General features: G+C 40.1%; 1 protein-coding gene across 3 annotated transcripts; it reads right to left on the reverse strand.

Moving 5' to 3' along the window:
• Positions 1-499: 499 nt before the first annotated feature.
• Positions 500-13,087, reverse strand: LOC109879117 (cyclin-dependent kinase inhibitor 1-like). 3 transcript variants are annotated; one of them, XM_020471309.2, is made up of 3 exons: positions 12,956-13,087; positions 4,827-5,323; positions 500-4,197 (listed from the first exon to the last, which is right to left on the reverse strand). In XM_020471309.2, coding segments are annotated over exons 1-3 (558 nt in total). In that variant the 5' UTR covers positions 12,958-13,087; the 3' UTR covers positions 500-4,138. The 3 variants fall into 3 exon arrangements, with proteins under 3 accessions (XP_020326898.1, XP_020326897.1, XP_020326899.1); XM_020471308.2 differs by lacking the exon at positions 12,956-13,087 and adding an exon at positions 11,663-11,908; XM_020471310.2 differs by lacking the exon at positions 12,956-13,087 and adding an exon at positions 10,967-11,291.
• Between the last annotated feature and the right edge of the window lie 5,729 nt (positions 13,088-18,816).

Here is an 18,816-nt window from a genome sequence, read left to right on the forward strand (position 1 = left end):
TAATATGTGTTGAATTAGTAGGCCTGATATGTGTTGAATTAGTAGGCCTGGTATGTGTTGAATTAGGAGGCCTGGTATGTGTTGAATTAGTAGGCCTGATATGTGTAGAATTAGTAGGCCTGGTATGTGTTGAATTAGTAGAATTAATATGTGTAGAATTAGTAGGCCTGATATGTGTTGAATTAGTAGGCCTGATATGTGTAGAATTAGTAGGCCTGGTATGTGTTGAATTAGTAGGCCTGGTATGTGTTGAATTAGTAGGCCTGGTATGTGTTGAATTAGTAGGCCTGATATGTGTTGAATTAGTATGCCTGATATGTGTTGAATTAGTAGGCCTGATATGTGTTGAATTAGTAGGCCTGATATGTGTTGAATTAGTAGGCCTGATATGTGTTGAATTAGTAGGCCTACTAGATTTTCCAGCTGTTGACACTGAAGATCATATGAATGTATAAGGACGTAGCATATTATGAATGAAGACCAGTCTAAGAAAACAATACTTTGTGTATATTTATATCCTTTAATAATGATCGGAAACATACTGTAACAAATTAACATCAAAGTCAACAGTGCACCAAAAACCGGTCAATGAATCTTCCACAAATATGTCCACAATTTCAACATTTGTCATTTTATTTTCAAACTATTACCAAATCAAAGTTATTCTGCTCCCATGTAATTACATTGTAGTACACTTTCAATACATTAGCCATTATCTTATCAAAAACATATGAGGATATTATTCATTTATGCATATAAGGCATGCAATACTATGTTTTGATATACCTGTGATAGACAGGTGAATTCGATTTAGAGCAAAGTTTATTTTGCCACTGTGGGACACACTGGGCAGGGGGGGGGGGGGGGTGCAGGATGGAGCAGCCCAGTAGCTGTATGCAGATCTATGATCATTAACTTATCACAGTTCGCTTGCAAAGGGAATTCTGGGGAAACCAGTACAGTCAGTAATATTAGGGCTGAGTACTGCCTTGTTTTAACACTGTTGTAATACCAAGAAAGCACCTAATATCTATTTATCATTTTGTGTCAGACCCAAACTATGATGAGCCCAGAGTCGGTGTCCCAGTTCAGCAGTGACGGTTTAGTTTTTCTAAACACTTCCCCTTCCATGAGAGTAGCTCTATAAAAATCAGAAATATCTTGTCAATGTTTTAGTGCAATACACATAATCTGTTAGTTTTACCAAAAGGGCATTTAGAATTATTTCCCTACAAAAACAAGATACATCGTTAAAAATAAGTTAACAGACTTTTAAAGTTTTATTTTTAAACACATTGAAAGACAGGCGCATATAAACCAACGTCCACACAGACTCAAGTCCGAACACACACACACAAAAAACACCATCAAATATGATTCAATAAAAACCGGATAATCGATTCCATTGGTGAAGTGGGTAAACAGAAATGAAAACATTCTGTTGACATGACTCTCTACGTCGGCAAGTCAAGAGGGCGGTGTTATAAGAACCTCTTTGGATCCAGACAAAAGCACTCTAGAACACAGGCCACTCGTCTGGCTATAGAACCACTTTGATTCAGGGTCTCGGACATCATTCTGTTGCGGTCTATTAATAAAGTCCCAGCCCCCATCCTCTATTCTGTCTAGTTCTGGGAGACCAGTCAAAGCAAAGCAAGCCAAGAGAGCTCGTGATAATGGAATTTTAATTGATGACAGCCTCTCTTTTAAATTGCATATTCAACAACTTACAAACAAATTTAAGCTAAAATTGGGATTTTATTTTAGGAATAAGGCCTGTTTTTCTTTTGAAGCCAGAGGGAGGCTAGTATCAGCTACATTTATGCCTTTACTAGACTATGGGGGATATTTTATATATGAATGCTTCCACTCAGTGTTTGAGATCAATTGACACCCTTTACCATGGCACTTTGAGATACCATGCACTTTGTATACCAGGGTTGGCTGGCCTTCTCTAGTCACTCGTAGGCTCAGTCACTGGTATACTTTTATTTACAAAGCCATTTTGGGTTTACTACCTTTTTATTTGGGCATTTTTATTGTTCAGAAATGTGGTGGGTACTCTCTTCGTTCGCTGGACTTTATCCTGCTAACTGTTCCAAATGTCCCAACTGAATTTGGTAAAAGGTCTTTTAAACTGGAAGAACTTTTGAGGCTGATTCCCTGACCTGTCAATGTTTTTAATTTGCTGTTTTATACTCTTGTGAATTCAATGGTTTTTACTAGATTACTTGTAGTTTTTCATGTTGTCTGTCTGTCTGTCTTTTTTATTTATATGACTTGGTGCTGCCTATCTTGGCCAGGGTGCTCTTGGAAAAAGAGATTTTAATCTCAATGAGCCCTTCCTGGTTAAATAAAGGTTAAATAAAATAAATAAATATAACAAAGCTCAGGACTCCCAGAGGACTTGAGTTTCCTCCGTCCTGCTTTGAGCTGGAATGGGTCCTATCACTCTGACACACTTTTACCTGATGTGTAACTAAAGCCTATGGTCTGAACCCGCTATCCCACTGAACCAGCTATGAACAGCAATAACAAATCATCTCCTGTAGTTTCCAACAAATATTTTGGAATTATTTGACTTTTTTTTATTTTTAATGTTGTATATCTTTTTTTCTATTATTTTTGTCAATCACTCAATGAGGTAGGTAATCCAGATTATGTCTATTTTGTTCGAACATGACACATTTAGGGAAAGGCACTCCCTGTAGGACTGCTATTTTTGCCACTATTATTTACAGTATTGCGATGTGACTCTGGCTATGGAGATTGAACGGCATAACGTTTGGAATGCAATGCCAACGGACAGAATCTGTGATACTGTATATTAATCACAGGTATATCTGAGATGGATTTGGAGATGCTTTAAGGTATGTGGATTTCTATGTCCCGTAACTCAAGCCAACGCTTACAGATGACTCACATATAATATGTTTTTTTTGGGGGGGTCAACTGCCTCAGTTGTCACAACTGTCTTGTATTTTAGCACAGGAATAGAAATTTGTTGCAGCTCAGCTCCTCGTAAAAAAAATAATCATTTACTGACAGAACCTGGAATGTTCCGTAAGCATTAAGGATTCATGTACTTTTGTGAACTGCAACACCATTCAACTTCAATTCCAAACAATGTCAAAGCTACATTCCTTCATACAGGAAAGAGTTCAAAACCTAGAGGCTGCCATTATACAAAGACAAGAGTAGAAAAGGCAACGTTGTTAAAAGGATTTAGCCAACAAAGCAAACATACAAGGTATATTCAGTTTTGTTACCAAAAAGTTTCCAAGAATATGTTTTACTACCTTAAAAAGACAAAGGGAGCTAAATAAAATAAAAACGATGTATTTTATTCAGTTGTGCACTGAGATTTTTGCCAAATTGTACAGAGACGGTGGTGCCAACGGTGAAGTGTATGCTAGCCATAATAACAATATTTGAGAATGAATCTAAGCTAATTTAAGCTTGTTTCCCACTGACACCAAATATCACTCTGTAATAATACTCACACCAAAAGGCTTAAGAATAAAACAATTACCGTAATAATAGACATTTACTGAGAAGTACTACTGCTCAATAAGATGTATCATTATCATACCGATGCCTGATAGCCTAAGTGCTGGAACTTCACAGTTGACCTTTGCTCCCTAGGCTAATCATGGTCATGTTGCCAATTTGACCTGAGGTGACCCCGGGGCCTCTTACTCGCGTGGCTGATACTTTTACAGCCGTGGTGAAACTGAAGACGACACGTGGAGTGAGGAATAGTTGAACTACTCTTAGAGAGGTAGTTAGAGTGTGGGCCGAAGTGGTTGGGAGTTAAATACTACACCAAGGGTACTGTTGGAAGAAATCTCTTACAACAGAGCCATTGTTTTTTTTTCCTGATGAGTGCATTTGAATTATTTCACAGTATAATCTAAAGCTTAGACAATAATACAAGCTTAGAAAATATAGATGAAATACAGCTATATAAATATATATACAAACATCCATAATTTCCACTTCCTTTAAGACATATTGTAGCTATGAGCTCTTCGACCGTCAGAGTCGCTACAGAACGCTGCAGAAATGATATCCATCTTAATGAGGTGATTTCCAAACGGAGCATGCCCACTGAATTGCACTCTTTCCTGGGCTGTGTTTACTGCCGAGAGGACCGTTTGTGATGCATGGTCGTCCTCTTCTTCACGACAAAGAATTCTGTGGATGACCAGCAGAGAGAGAGAGAACAGGTGTTAGTTCCCAGTCCCAGTAATGTTCTATCAGGAAAATAATGTGTGCATCCCAAATGGCACCCTATAGTTCACTACTTTTAACCAGGGCCCAGAGGGTAAAAAGTAGGGCACTTGATATAGGGGATAGGGTGCAATTTGTGACGCACACATCAAGGCTTATAACAGGGTTATATAAACTGTTTGGAGACATAGCACAGGTAACACAGCGTTGTTGCATGGCCTGTTCCTAACATAGTTCACATACAGTGCTTTTGGCAGCACACTGAGGTATTCACAACTGTCACTCAATGGTTAATAAAAGGTTAATAACAGGTTCTTTTGACGTTCAAAACAACCTGTAAACGTATATTATCTCTCTTTAAATGAAGACCTCTGGGCTTATGGTTGCTATAATAATACAACATATACAACTGTATTTATTACTATTATTTATTTATTATCATCATAATTATAGTCACGTTAACCTCTGGACTCACTATTTGTGTCAGAAAATGTGTTTACCACTAACTCTCTATTGCTTTTTTTCGTACGGCTTTTGTATGAAGCCCAATAGAAGGAAAAAGGAGGGAGGAAAGATTGTTCATTGACACTGACCTGTTATGGCGGCTTGTCTCCGTTTGACTGCTCCTGCCCTCTGGCTGGCCGTCTTCTTCTCTGGCCTCTGGATCGTATAGCTCTCCCTGGTGGTCACCTCCAGGTACTCCTCACCACAGCTGGACAACCCTGGAGACGATGCCCGGGCCAACCTGACATTCTCTCTCCCCGCCCTCTGGCCGTCGATGCCAATAACCGGCTTCATCAACACACAGCTGCGGTAGAACGCCGGCACATCCTGGCATTTCATCTCCTCCCACTCCACGCTGGCGCCCTTGGCGGCCGGCTGGCCAGTGTTGAAGTCAAAGTCCCAGCGCTTGTTGGCCGACTCCACGCTCATACCCAGGTGCCTCTGGAAATCCTGTTGCAGCTGCTCGTGGTCCACAGGCCCAAACAGGTTCCTCCTCACCGGGCCCTGGGCCCTGCGCTTCAGCTCCTCTACACTCCGACAGACCAGCATGGCCCCGTCAGATGATAATGATGCCATCTTAATGTCCCTGAGAGAGAAAGGGAGATGGTTAGAGGTGAGGTGTCTGTTTTTTCTATGAGGTGTGACCCAGGTCACCATTGGTGTGGTCTAGGTTTAGGCTACGCACAAACATACCAGCGTTTGACCTTTTGGAACATCGTTGAGTTTAATGTTATCAAACACACATGCCCTACCTCCCTCACATTCAACTCTGGACCTTGAAGACAGTTCCACTGCATTTTTGTCATTGTTCCCCCTAATCAGGGATTGATTTAGACTTTGGACACCAAGTGTGTGCAATTAATCATCAGGTAGAACAGAAAACCAGCAGGCTCCGGACATCGTAGGGTAAGAGTTGAGTACCCCAGCCCTTAGTAATTAACCATATGGTAAGAGACCCACACACCAAATAAATCTCCAACATCCACAGAATCAGAATAGAAGAACACCTGATGTAAAAATGAACCTGCTCCACCTGCTCTGGTCTCTGCTCTGGCTGCCAGAGGTGAAAGGTCAGGAGGAAAGGTCACATGGTGCGGACCGGGAAACGTATGGAAAATGTTTCACCTCACGTGAGAATGTTTCATGTGCTCTTCTAGTAACCCCATGTAATTGCAGGGATACATTCTGAACTTCAGGAATGTTACACGTTTTTGTAGTTTACTATTTACAACCGTCCAAAACTAGTGTTGTAAATTCCCACCTTGTTTTTGTGACATGCAAACATTCTACCCATCAAGGAAACCTGGCCCTGTATCCACAAAGCCTCTCAGAGTAGGAGTGCTGATCTAGGATCAGTTTAGTCTTTTAGATCATAATGTATATGATTATATGGACAGATCCTAGATCAGCACTCCTACTCTGAGACTCATTGTGGACTGATCAGCTTTTTTGTTGAAATGTTCAAAGTCACATAATTCCCCACAGCGATTATATTCAAAACATGACAGCAAGTAAAACAGTATTCAGCCTACATTACGACTTCCAAAGTCTAGAAAATATTCATTCATATTCAATAGATCACATGTAACAGTCTGACTTCCTGAAATGAATACCTGTTCGGTTGGTCAGAGTTGCCTTGCTGAGTCTATCCTAGGTCCTATAATGACAAAGTCCCTCAAAAGTTCCCTTCACTGAAACATCTAGATCTTTTTTTTTTCGTATTATTTTGCCTCCTTGAAATACAGTGTTACCCGCCAGAGTGTAACAGTCAGTTACCCACTATCAGCATTAGTGAATTGGAAGGAACCACACTGAAAAAGGTGCGCCAGACAGGCAGCGGACCATTCCTGCGCCTTGGCTCATCCAAAAAAATCGTTACACGGCAAACTTTACAGCGTCTGGGATGCAACTATTAAAACGTCTGGCTTAAAATGCCAGCCCCCTCATACAAAGAAAAGGGCTTGAGTAAAAGAAACCATTATTCCACATTGAGAACATTAGGTTTTATGGATCAGATGGACAACCTTTTAGGACGTTCATCTATAAAGAAAACTCAAAGAAACAGCCAAATTGAAAATAAAACACACCAAAAATAAATAATAATAAATGTTTGAATCAATGTTTTTCTTTAATAGCTGATGGGTTATTGATGCTGGGTTGTTTTTCTTTAATAGCTGATGGGTTATTGATGCTGGGTTGTTTTTCTTTAATAGCTGATGGGTTATTGATGCTGGGTTGTTTTTCTTTAATAGCTGATGGGTTATTGATGCTGGGTTGTTTTTCTTTAATAGCTGATGGGTTATTGATGCTGGGTTGTTTTTCTTTAATAGCTGATGGGTTATTGATGCTGGGTTGTTTTTCTTTAATAGCTGATGGGTTATTGATGCTGGGTTGTTTTTCTTTAATAGCTGATGGGTTATTGATGCTGGGTTGTTTTTCTTTAATAGCTGATGGGTTATTGATGCTGGGTTGTTTTTCTTTAATAGCTGATGGGTTATTGATGCTGGGTTGTTTTTCTTTAATAGCTGATGGGTTATTGATGCTGGGTTGTTTTTCTTTAATAGCTGATGGGTTATTGATGCTGGGTTGTTTTTCTTTAATAGCTGATGGGTTATTGATGCTGGGTTGTTTTTCTTTAATAGCTGATGGGTTATTGATGCTGGGTTGTTTTTCTTTAATAGCTGATGGGTTATTGATGCTGGGTTGTTTTTCTTTAATAGCTGATGGGTTATTGATGCTGGGTTGTTTTTCTTTAATAGCTGATGGGTTATTGATGCTGGGTTGTTTTTCTTTAATAGCTGATGGGTTATTGATGCTGGGTTGTTTTTCTTTAATAGCTGATGGGTTATTGATGCTGGGTTGTTTTTCTTTAATAGCTGATGGGTTATTGATGCTGGGTTGTTTTTCTTTAATAGCTGATGGGTTATTGATGCTGGGTTGTTTTTCTTTAATAGCTGATGGGTTATTGATGCTGGGTTGTTTTTCTTTAATAGCTGATGGGTTATTGATGCTGGGTTGTTTTTCTTTAATAGCTGATGGGTTATTGATGCTGGGTTGTTTTTCTTTAATAGCTGATGGGTTATTGATGCTGGGTTGTTTTTCTTTAATAGCTGATGGGTTATTGATGCTGGGTTGTTTTTCTTTAATAGCTGATGGGTTATTGATGCTGGGTTGTTTTTCTTTAATAGCTGATGGGTTATTGATGCTGGGTTGTTTTTCTTTAATAGCTGATGGGTTATTGATGCTGGGTCGTTTTCTTTATTGCGCTGTGACTGGCTCAGTGTTCTGTCACTCATGGGAACCTTATGCAATTCCCAAGCTTAAGTCCTTAGAAAAGGTAGACATCAATATTTCAGCCCTTTGGGTCCTGCCATAGAGTTATATTACAAGTGCCCTTCCAAGAAGGCTCAAGGTCATTGGCCACAGAAATGACATCAAATCACGTTATATGTACAGTAGCTTTGATTGGACTGATCATGTCAACATCTTACTTTCACAATCTTAGCTAGCGGTCATCATCATGAATCAAGTCGACAATCTACTGACAAATCCTTTTTAATACTTGTCATTTGAAGAGAAATAATGAAGAGAAACTATAGATAAAACGTACCGGTGCTCATCAGCCATTGGATATAAACATTACACAACAATTTGGAGATCGCAAATTCAACAATGAGTGGTTTGTAAGGAATCAGTGTGAGTGGCTAACTGCAAGCATTGCAACTGGGAAGTCTGGAATAAACAGCTCAAACTGGGAAAATGCATTTTGAACGGTCATTCAACTTGCAAATTGTAAATTCGGCATCTTCCTCTTTGATGACAAAATTTGCCCACAAAGGAAAGCCGAGCCACTTTCCTGTTCAAGCACATCACAACAACGTCCAACAATGTCTTATGCTGCTTCATAAATGATGTAGGATGCCAGAGAGATATGTGTACTGTAGAGAAGAAAGTAATACTAAGTGTATGTTGTGTAGTAAGCTGTTAGGAGCCCATGTGCCTCACCCTAATAATTTGGTCTATTTTCACCAACGCGGTATTGTAAACACATCATTCCTGGCCGGTGTGTGCTTGTTTACTAACTTTTTTTTGTACAGCTTTGACAGTGCTACTGATAGTAGTGGTGACGCTTGGCTTGCACGTGCAAATTCAGCACACACACCATTCTACATAATTGTGTTATTTGATGTGTCAAATTAAAAGCTTATTTAATGAGTCATATAAATAGTGTTATATGAAGTGTATCTTTTTTGACACACAAAGACCCAAACAGCGTTCAATGTGCCTTACCTTAATTTGGTCCATTTTTTAAATCTCTTTTATTTTTACCTCTTAATTTCACCTACTTTTCTAACTTGGTGGTGCACATGTAGCCTATAACCTGTTTTAGAGAAATGTAAACATTGAATATTGTAAGAGCTTTTTTTGTCTGTTTATATGCCCCCTTTATTTATCCTACGGTTCTGACTTGTTGTACACTGTAAGAACAGCCCTTGCTCTGAATTCTGTCGCCTTACATTTCCAAAGTGCTGAACAAATAGTTATATTGACTACGTCCGTCGTCGCTCCCTCATTAATGTCTTAATCGAAATTACGGATTGCATCTCATCCGCTTGTCGTCCCCTTATGCCATAGTTTGTACATCTCAATTGTCAGTAGAAATCACATTTGTTTAAGCAAGTCAGGCATCCCAAATCTTTTTTTCTGCCACCAAGATTTTCATGCTAAAATCACCACTGGGTGGAATGCTTAACCACCTGAAAAGGCAACCCCGTGAGACCCCAAATAGTTGTTTGCAGCAGCGCATCTGCATTATGAATTCAAGTAGATTTTTATTAATTTGTCATAGTGTTTTAATGGAAAACTGAGGTTTAAACATTAAGAAAGGTTTACTATTTGTCACATCCCTAATGGTTAACACATTTTAAGGTTGAACAGACACTTTTATAGCTTTAATGAGGCTTACACAACTGTATGAGTTCCTCAAGAGCCTATGGATATCCAAATTGTTGGGATAGTTAGCACTTCGTTACAATATGGAAATAGTAATGTTACTCATTTTATATTAAAATATGTAATGTGCAAAAATATTCTAGGAACATTTTATTTTGCACTGTACAAACTTAACATCATGAACAAGAATGACACTTAGTTACTTTTGGCCACGTCAGAGACGATCTGAAAGCCACGCCCCTTATAAGAAACGCCTCCTGAAAAGAACATTGTAAAAAAAGACCGAGTTGCTGAAAGTAAATAAAAACACGATTGATGGTTAAATGAACCCATGTTGGGGTAATTCAAGAAAGAATTCAGCATGTGTTCTGTCCAATATTTACCTTGTGCTGAGTTACCAAATAACACAAATGGTGTTGTTTTTAACCCAGCATTTGTTTGAGTGTAAGAATCTTGAGGAAAACAGGAGCAAGAACCAGGGAATTGATGGGGTTGAGCATGGCCTGTCAACTGTGTTAAAACAAATGTACATTATATTCGTTGCTCTTTAGCTATAGATATTGAATAACTTACATAAAGCTTAATCATAAAGATTATAGTAGGCTTTGTATGATATACGTTAGTCCTACTATGCCATAGATGCCCATACTCTACACTGCGTTCATGACGCAGTTTGAGAATATTCTTATTAGCCTGTTCAGTGAACAAATATTTTCAACGTGGTTAGAAAACAAGTTTTACGTTAAATCCTTTGACTGAAATAGTATTCTTTCCAATAACATATTTTTTAAATGAAAATAACAACATTATCCTAAACGAATAGAAACTGTCATCCCTTCAACAGCAACAGCTCAACTCTTGCGTGTGAAAGTTGTTTGCGTCGAAAAAGTGGGCGCGGTAACTAGATCATTTACAACTCTGGAATCCCCAGACCCACACAAACATTCTCAACCTCCGATAATAATTATGTCCAACTTCTCCAAATAGGCGATAAGATGAGAAAAAGTTTGAAATACATTTTAAGAGTACGGCACCCGAAATCATTGCCAGATGTTAAAATAGATTCAAATGAGCCTTATTGAAGATAGCACAGCAGAAGTATACATCACAGATGACGCAGTTACATTCGCATACTACATGAGATGTTGATCAATGAGATGCAACAGAAAAAATACACATGGACAATAACAACCCGAAACGGCACAGATTTGCCTCTGCAAAGTCTGAATAAGAATGCAAAACTTCTCAAATGCTGCCAATATGTGACTTCTCTTACCAGCAGTGTCCAATGATGCACTCAAATGTGAAATAATGTTGCGATTCCTGATGTTGTTGCTCAAAAATAAAATGAGGCGCCTCACCGAAGTATAGACTGATACTCTTCACTGTCCACGATGAACTAATATAACTTTAAAAGCTCCCAGTTATTGCGCTCCCTTGTCCCCTTATGTGACTTGTTTGTTCCAACAAGGCAATGGGAAGTTCTACCGCCACAGAAGACTTAATCACGTGATAATCATCATAACAATCCGGGGTTTGGAGCTTGGACAATGCCCAAGGAAAACACCTTGATGTAATCAGTCATTCCTGATGTCTTTAAATAAATGACATCATATGACACAAAGGGTTGGTAAATGTGTGCACCCTGGCCTTGCATTCTTCAGTGCACTTAGAAAAAAAGGTGCTATATCTAGAACCGAAAATGGTTATTCGACTGTCCCCATATGAAAACCCGTTTTGGTTCCAGGTAGAACTCTTTCCACACACAGAGGGTTCTACTTGGAACCCATAATAGTTATACCTGGATCCAAAAAGGGTTATCCTATGGGGACAGCCAAATAACCGTTACGGAACCCTTTTTTCTAAGAGTGTAGGCTAATGCAAAATCTGGCATACAATAAAAATAACATTGGTGTGGACTAATTTCTTGAAATCAAGAAACATTTTATGAGTTTTTCAATAGATGTCTTACCTCGTTTTCATCATAAGAAAGTTTTGAAGTTCCGTGAGTGGTAAGATTCGAACTGCGCGCAAAGACTTGCTGCACTGTGCCAGAGTTATACTCTCTAAGTAAAATATCTTGGCACGTAGGACCCATTTTCCCAGCTCTTTTGAATGTGACACATTCTTATGTTGGCATTGCGTCACGTTTTGCAAAGGCTGCGTTCCAAGACCATAAGTCACGTTGAATTTCAACGTGATCTAGTCAACCTTCTACTCCATTTTGTATTTTTTTTCTCCCGCAGTTTATATAACCTACGTTTCATTTAGGTACAGTCATCTCCCGCTCGAAAAGTTCTCAATGGGATTTAATAGGCACAAAATGTTTTTTTGGTTGCTTTGCTCTGTTTTCTTAAAGTTTGACCTATATTTGAGACAGTCAGATTACTATTTAGAACAGTAGGTTACAGATCAAGCATAAGGCCTATGTTAGTCTATTATGTTCGTCTAGTTAGTCTATTGGGCTATCTATTAGTATTAGTCATAATTAACATTAATTAATTATTCTAACTAACTTGAATTACAATGTTAGTGTAAATAAACTAATATTTAATGAAAATGTATTAAAACATGTACAAAGCTTTATTAATATACTATTATAGTAGGCCCACATATGGACAACAACAAGGCTGCGTTTACACAGGCAGCCAATTCTGATCTTTTTTTCACTAATTGGTCTTTTGAACAATCAAATTAGCTCTGAAAAAGAGCTGATGTGAAAAGACCTGATGTGATTGGTCAAAAGACCAATTCATGGGAAAAAATATCAGATTTGAACTGCCTGTGTAAACTGCAGCTGAAGTGTCATATTATTATTGATGATTTATGTCTTGTTATACATTTTAATTAATGTGTTTAGCATCCTGTTCTTGCACTCTCACAGAGGGTTAAATTATGTCAATAAGATTAAAAATATATTTTAAAAAAATGTTTGGTTAGGCTATACAAAGTTGTTAACCATTTCCAGTGAATAACTGAGTGGAAGATTAGTGATTAATATGATAATGACATTTGCATCTTTGTTCTAATTAATGCGCTATCTTCAGCCTATAAACATTTCAGAGGTGTTGGGTTAAATGCGGAAGACACATTTCAGTTGAATGCATTTAGTTGTACTGACTAGGTATCCCCCTTTCCCTTTCAACACATATCTCCTACATATGATACATAATAAGCCTACATAAAGTACATTTAATGAACTAACCTGGTTTATAGCCTGCATAATTAATAGATATAGCTAGTTGTCCTTGTATAGGCTACTTACATCTCAGTCCAATCCTTTTTTTAAATCCCATAAACGTTATGTTTGTGATTCAAGGCTTATCTGTCAATAAGAGTGACATGTAGTCTAAGCTACACAGTCCAGTTTTAAAGTCATGTATATGGTGTCACTATTAAAGTCATTTCTCCTTCCTTGTTCCTTTATTACATACCAGTGGATGTCCTTCCTCATAGGTCCTTTCTCCTCTTTCAGTTCTTACATGGTTGTGGGGTGATGTCATAGGGACTGTTTGTTCAGGGGCCAACACCCAACACCACTCCTCAGTCTGTCCCAGGTTTCCAGAACAACGGCTATTGCTATTTATACACATCAGCTGATGTAATGTACACGACATACAGTATCACTTTCCCACTGAATTGTATATTGGCATCCCAAACATGCCAACTAGAGGTCACTTTTGAACATTTGACTCGGAAGTTGATTTGATGCTTTGATGCCGATTTCTCTGGTGGTAGTATTATCATAACACAGCTGGCCGACCAGGCCGTCTACCCTCTTCACCTATCTCTCCATCTCTCCCCTCTCTCTCTATCTCTCTCTCTCCCCGAGACGAGTTTAAAACACAGGTAATCATGATCTGTAGAGCTGGCAAGGATGTGTTTGAGATATGGTCCTTGGTTAGAGTGCACTTTGTTAGTTGCACATTATCAGATAAGGGTTAGGCAGGATTCTTCCAGAAGAGAATGACTGGGCGTCTACATTTGATTCCAGCTCAGTCATGGCGACTATTGTCTTATGACAGAGTAATGGGTTGACTCACTCAATGACTGTTCCAGCTCTTGAGAGTGTGCCCATGACAGTGCCCATGACTCTCTGAATTCAGCTGGTACCATATTAGAACGAATCAGTCTGTGGGTTGGGCTCAATTGGAATTAAAGGCAGTCAATTTCAGGAAGCAAACTGAAATTAAAATTAAATGATTGAAAAAGGGAGCATCTATTTTTAATGGCTTATTAATTAACTGAAAAGGAGAAGTTATTCATGTCAAAAGTTTTAACATTTTAGGAATTCAAATTCAATTGGAATTGAGCCCAACCCTGGTGCATAGTGGTTTGTATACATTGTAATGTTTGGATTATCATCAGCAGACCATGAAGCTCCTCAGTGTTTGTGGGAAATGTGTTCCTCTGTTGTTTTCCCTCGACCCTGTCCTTATTTACTGAATGTCTATTGTTCTCCAGGACAGTCTTTAATCCTCCTGTCTGTCTGCAATATAATTTAACCTCAATGTTTGCTGATTCCTCTGTTCACATCACAGTATTGCTAAGGACAGCACATTAGCACATTGACCCATGATGTCTACAGAGTACAGTCCCTTTAGAAACACACACTTAGCACAACAGCCCATACCCTAACTGGCACAAAGTATATTGTATTATATGACTGAGTGGGCCCTATTATGTATTGTGTTGGATGATAATCATATCATCTAAAAATAGCTATCATTCGTTTGACATGGAAGATGTTTTAGAACAATCTCATAAATCTGTATTGGTCTTGTAAAAACACTACAGAAATCAGTAATCACTTTTCTGCTATCACTACAAGAATGTCCCACGCTGAATCCTGTTGGTCAAACTCGGAATGTACCACAACTTTCTAAAAGAAAAAAAGGGGAGCAATCTTGTCAATGGGCTTCTGAGTGTGAGGAAGCTCTGAAATTAAATACTTGCCGGCTTATATGCCCCAAGGTAGTAAATGTGCACAGAGCGTAGGAGGCACTGCAGAGGACACAGTTCACAGTTTCATGTCTACAGGAAGTCTATAGTAAGAGGAAGTGGAGAACCACAGAGAGAAAGACATCGGTTCACAGGTGTAGGGGGTTTCACATGCCCTTCTGACAGAATTAACCAATGCTCACAGATACTACAGAAAGTATCAGTTTATATGCTCATGGAGACCATAAAGTATGTCCCACAAGCTAGTATCACAAGCACATGGGGTTTCATTAGTTGGTTGTCAACAATGCAGGGCACCCCATAATGCTAAAATGGTTCATCACACTATTTTCAGGAAGTTCTCAAGATTCTCCTAGAAATGAGGATATTCACTGCCTTTGCTAGCTCTTATGTGGTCCTGATAGTAATACCATATCATCAGACTTTGGCTACAGGGAAAAGAAGGGAGGCAGGCTGTCAGATTCCAGTAGTGACATGCCTGCTTCTACAGTCAATTAATTGAAAATATAAGAGTACTAAAAGACTACTACCTCCCATTTTCTGTCTCCCTAAGGCTCAATATCATACTCCCTCAAAATTCAGCCACATAGTATACAGTGGGGCAAAAAAGTATTTAGTTCAACCACCAATTGTGCAAGTTCTCCCACTTAAAAAGATGAGAGAGGCCTGTAATTTTCATCATAGGTACACTTCAACTATGACAGACAAAATTAGGGGGAAAAATCCAGAAAATCACATTGTAGGATTTTTTATGAATTTATTTGCAAAGTATGGTGGAAAATAAGTATTTGGTCAATAACAAAAGTTTATCTCAATACTTTGTTATATACCCTTTGTTGGCAATGACAGAGGTCAAACGTTTTCTGTAAGTCTTCACAAGGTTTTCACACACTGTTGCTGGTATTTTGGCCCATTCCTCCATGCAGACCTCCTCTAGAGCAGTGATGTTTTGGGGCTGTTGCTGGGCAACACGGACTTTCAACTGCCTCCAAAGACTTTCTATGGGGTTGAGATCTGGAGACTGGCTAGGCCACTCCATGACCTTGAAATGCTTCTTACGAAGTCACTCCTTCATTGCCCTGGCGGTGTGTTTGGGATCATTGTCATGCTGAAAGACCCAGCCACGTTTCATCTTCAATGCCCTTGCTGATGGAAGGAGGTTTTCACTCGATACATGGCCCCATTCATTCCTTCCTTTACAAGCATCAGTCGTCCTGGTCCCTTTGCAGAAAAACAGCCCCAAAGCATGATGTTTCCACCCCCATGCTTCACAGTAGGTATGGTGTTCTTTGGATGCAACTCAGCATTCTTTGTCCTCCAAACACGACGAGTTGAGTTTTTACCAAAAAGTTATATTTTGGTTTCATCTGACCATATGACATTCTCCCAATCTTCTTCTGGATCATCCAAATGCTCTCTAGCAAACTTCAGACGGGCCTGGACATGTACTGGCTTAAGCAGGGGGACACGTCTGGCACTGCAGGATCTGAGTCCCTGGCGGCGTAGTGTGTTACTGATGGTAGGCTTTGTTACTTTGGCCTCAGCTCTCTGCAGGTCATTTACTAGGTCCCCCCGTGTGGTTCTGGGATTTTTGCTCACCGTTCTTGTGATCATTTTGACCCCACGGGGTGAGATCTTGCGTGGAGCCCCAGATCGAGGGAGATTATCAGTGGTCTTGTATGTCCTCCATTTCCTAATAATTGCTCCCACAGTTGATTTCTTCAAACCAAGCTGCTTACCTATTGCAGATTCAGTCTTCCCAACCTGGTGCAGGTCTACAATTTTGTTTCTGGTGTCCTTTGACAGCTCTTTGGTCTTGGCCATAGTGGAGTTTGTAGTGTGACTAATTGAGGTTGTGGACAGGTGTCTTTTATACTGATAACAAGTTCAAACAGGTGCCATTAATACAGGTAACGAGTGGAGGACAGAGGAGCCTCTTAAAGAAGTTACAGGTCTGTGAGAGCCAGAAATCTTGCTTGTTTGAAAATACTTATTTTCCACCATCATTTGCAAATAAATTCATAAAAAATCCTACAATGTGATTTTCTGGATTTATTTTCTCATTTTGTCTGTCATAGTTGAAGTGTACCTATGATGAAAATTACAGGCCTCTCAAATTTTTAAGTGGGAGAACTTGCACAATTGGTGGCTGACTAAATACTTTTTTTGCCCCACTGTATATTGCAACCCAAGCTGTGCAGAGCAATAATGGTATGGCAATAACAAGTAGCAAACCATGACGGACCCCCCACACCTCCAATCTCCCACATGATTGAGTAAAGGAGGGGAAAGGAGGTGTCAGTAGGGGATTAGTAGTCCTCCAGCTGTAGGAGTAGCAGGTGGGTGAGGAGGGGAGAGGGGGACTTGGTTCAATTTCATGGGGGATGAGTGGTGAATGCAAATCGGTGGTGGGGATTGGTGGGGGTGTAGGGGGGGTAGGTTGGTGAGGGAGAGAGTGCAGCAGCTGGATATTGTCAGGGGTGCACTGGGGGAGTAAACATTTCAGGCTGAACTGGTTTAAGATGAACTGTGCCTGGGGATGCCAGGCCTGGTGCTTGTTTTTGGGGGGTTAGCAGGACTGTTTTTGGGGGGTTAGCAGGACTGTTTTGGGGGGGGCTAGCAGGACTGTTTTTTGGGGGGGGGCTAGCAGGACTGTTTTGGGGGGTCTAGACTCTTTTTGGGGGGACTAGCAGAACTGTTTTGGGGGAGCTAGCAGGACTGTTTTTGGGGAGGTTAGCAGGACTGTTTTTGGGGGAGCTAGCAGGACTGTTTTATGGGGAGCTAGCAGGACTGTTTTTGGGGAGCTAGCAGGACTGTTTTATGGGGAGCTAACAGGGCTGTTTTTGGGGGGCTAGCAGGACTGTTTTTTGGGTTGCTAGCAGGACTGTTTTATGGGGAGCTAGCAGGACTGTTTTTGGGGGGGCTAGCAGGACTGTTTTTGGAGAGCTAGCAGGACTGTTTTGTGGGGGGCTAGCAGGACTGTTTTGGGGGGAGCTAGCAGGACTGTTTTTAGGGGGGCTAGCAGGACTGTTTTTGGGGGAGCTAGTAGGACTGTTTTTTTGGGAGCTAGCAGAACTGTTTTATGGGGAGCTAGCAGGACTGTTTTTGGGGGCTAGCAGGACTGTTTTTGGGGGGCTAGTAGGACTGTTTTATGGGGAGATAGCAGGACTGTTTTGGGGGGGGCTAACAGGACTGTTTTTGGGGAGCTAGCAGTGTGTGTGTGTGTGTGGATACAGTATAGACATGTCTAGATACAGTATACAGTGCATTCAGAAAGTATTCAGACTTTTGACCTTTTCCACAGTGTTACATTAGAGCCTGTTCTAAAATTGATCCAATTATTTTTTTCCCTCATCAATCTACACACAATACCCAATAATGACAAAGCACATTTTTGCATATGTATTAAATATAAAAAACAGAAATACCTTATTTGCATATGTATTCAGACCCTTTGCTATGAGACTCGAAAATGATCTCAGGTGCATCCTGTTTCCATTGATCATCCTTGAGATGTTTTTACAACTTGATTGGAGTCCACCTGTGGTAAATTCAATTGATTGAACATAATTTGGAAAGGCACACAACGGTCTATATAAGGTCCCACAGTTGGCAGTGCATGCCAGAGCAAAAACCAAGCCATGAGGTCGAAGGAATTGTCGAGACAGGATTGTATCGAGGCACAGATCTGGGGAAGGGTACCAAAACATTTCTACAGCATTGAAGATCCCCAAGAACATAGTGGCCTCCATCATTCTTAAATAAAAGAAGTTTGGAACCACCAAGACTCTTCCTAGAGCTGGTCGCAAGGCCAAACTGATCAATTAGGGGAGAAGGGCCTTGGTCAGGGAGGTGACTAAAAACTTGATGGTCATTATAACATGGCTCCAGAGTTCCTCTGTGGAGATGGGAGAATCTTCCAGAAGGACAACCATATCTGCAGCACTCCACTAATCAGGCCTTTATGGTAGTGTCCAGATGGAAGGTAGTGTCCTCAGGAAAAGGCACATGACAGCCTGCTTGGAGTTTGCCGAAAGGCACCTAAAGACTCTCAGACCATGAAAAACAAGATTCTCTGGTCTGATGAAACCAAGATTGAACTCTTTGGCCTGAATGCCAAGCTTCACATCTGGAGGAAACCTGGCACCATACCTACAGTGAAGC

This window comes from Oncorhynchus kisutch, linkage group LG19, assembly GCF_002021735.2.
Source record: "Oncorhynchus kisutch isolate 150728-3 linkage group LG19, Okis_V2, whole genome shotgun sequence".
In the NCBI taxonomy this organism is placed as follows: Eukaryota; Metazoa; Chordata; class Actinopteri; order Salmoniformes; family Salmonidae; genus Oncorhynchus; species Oncorhynchus kisutch.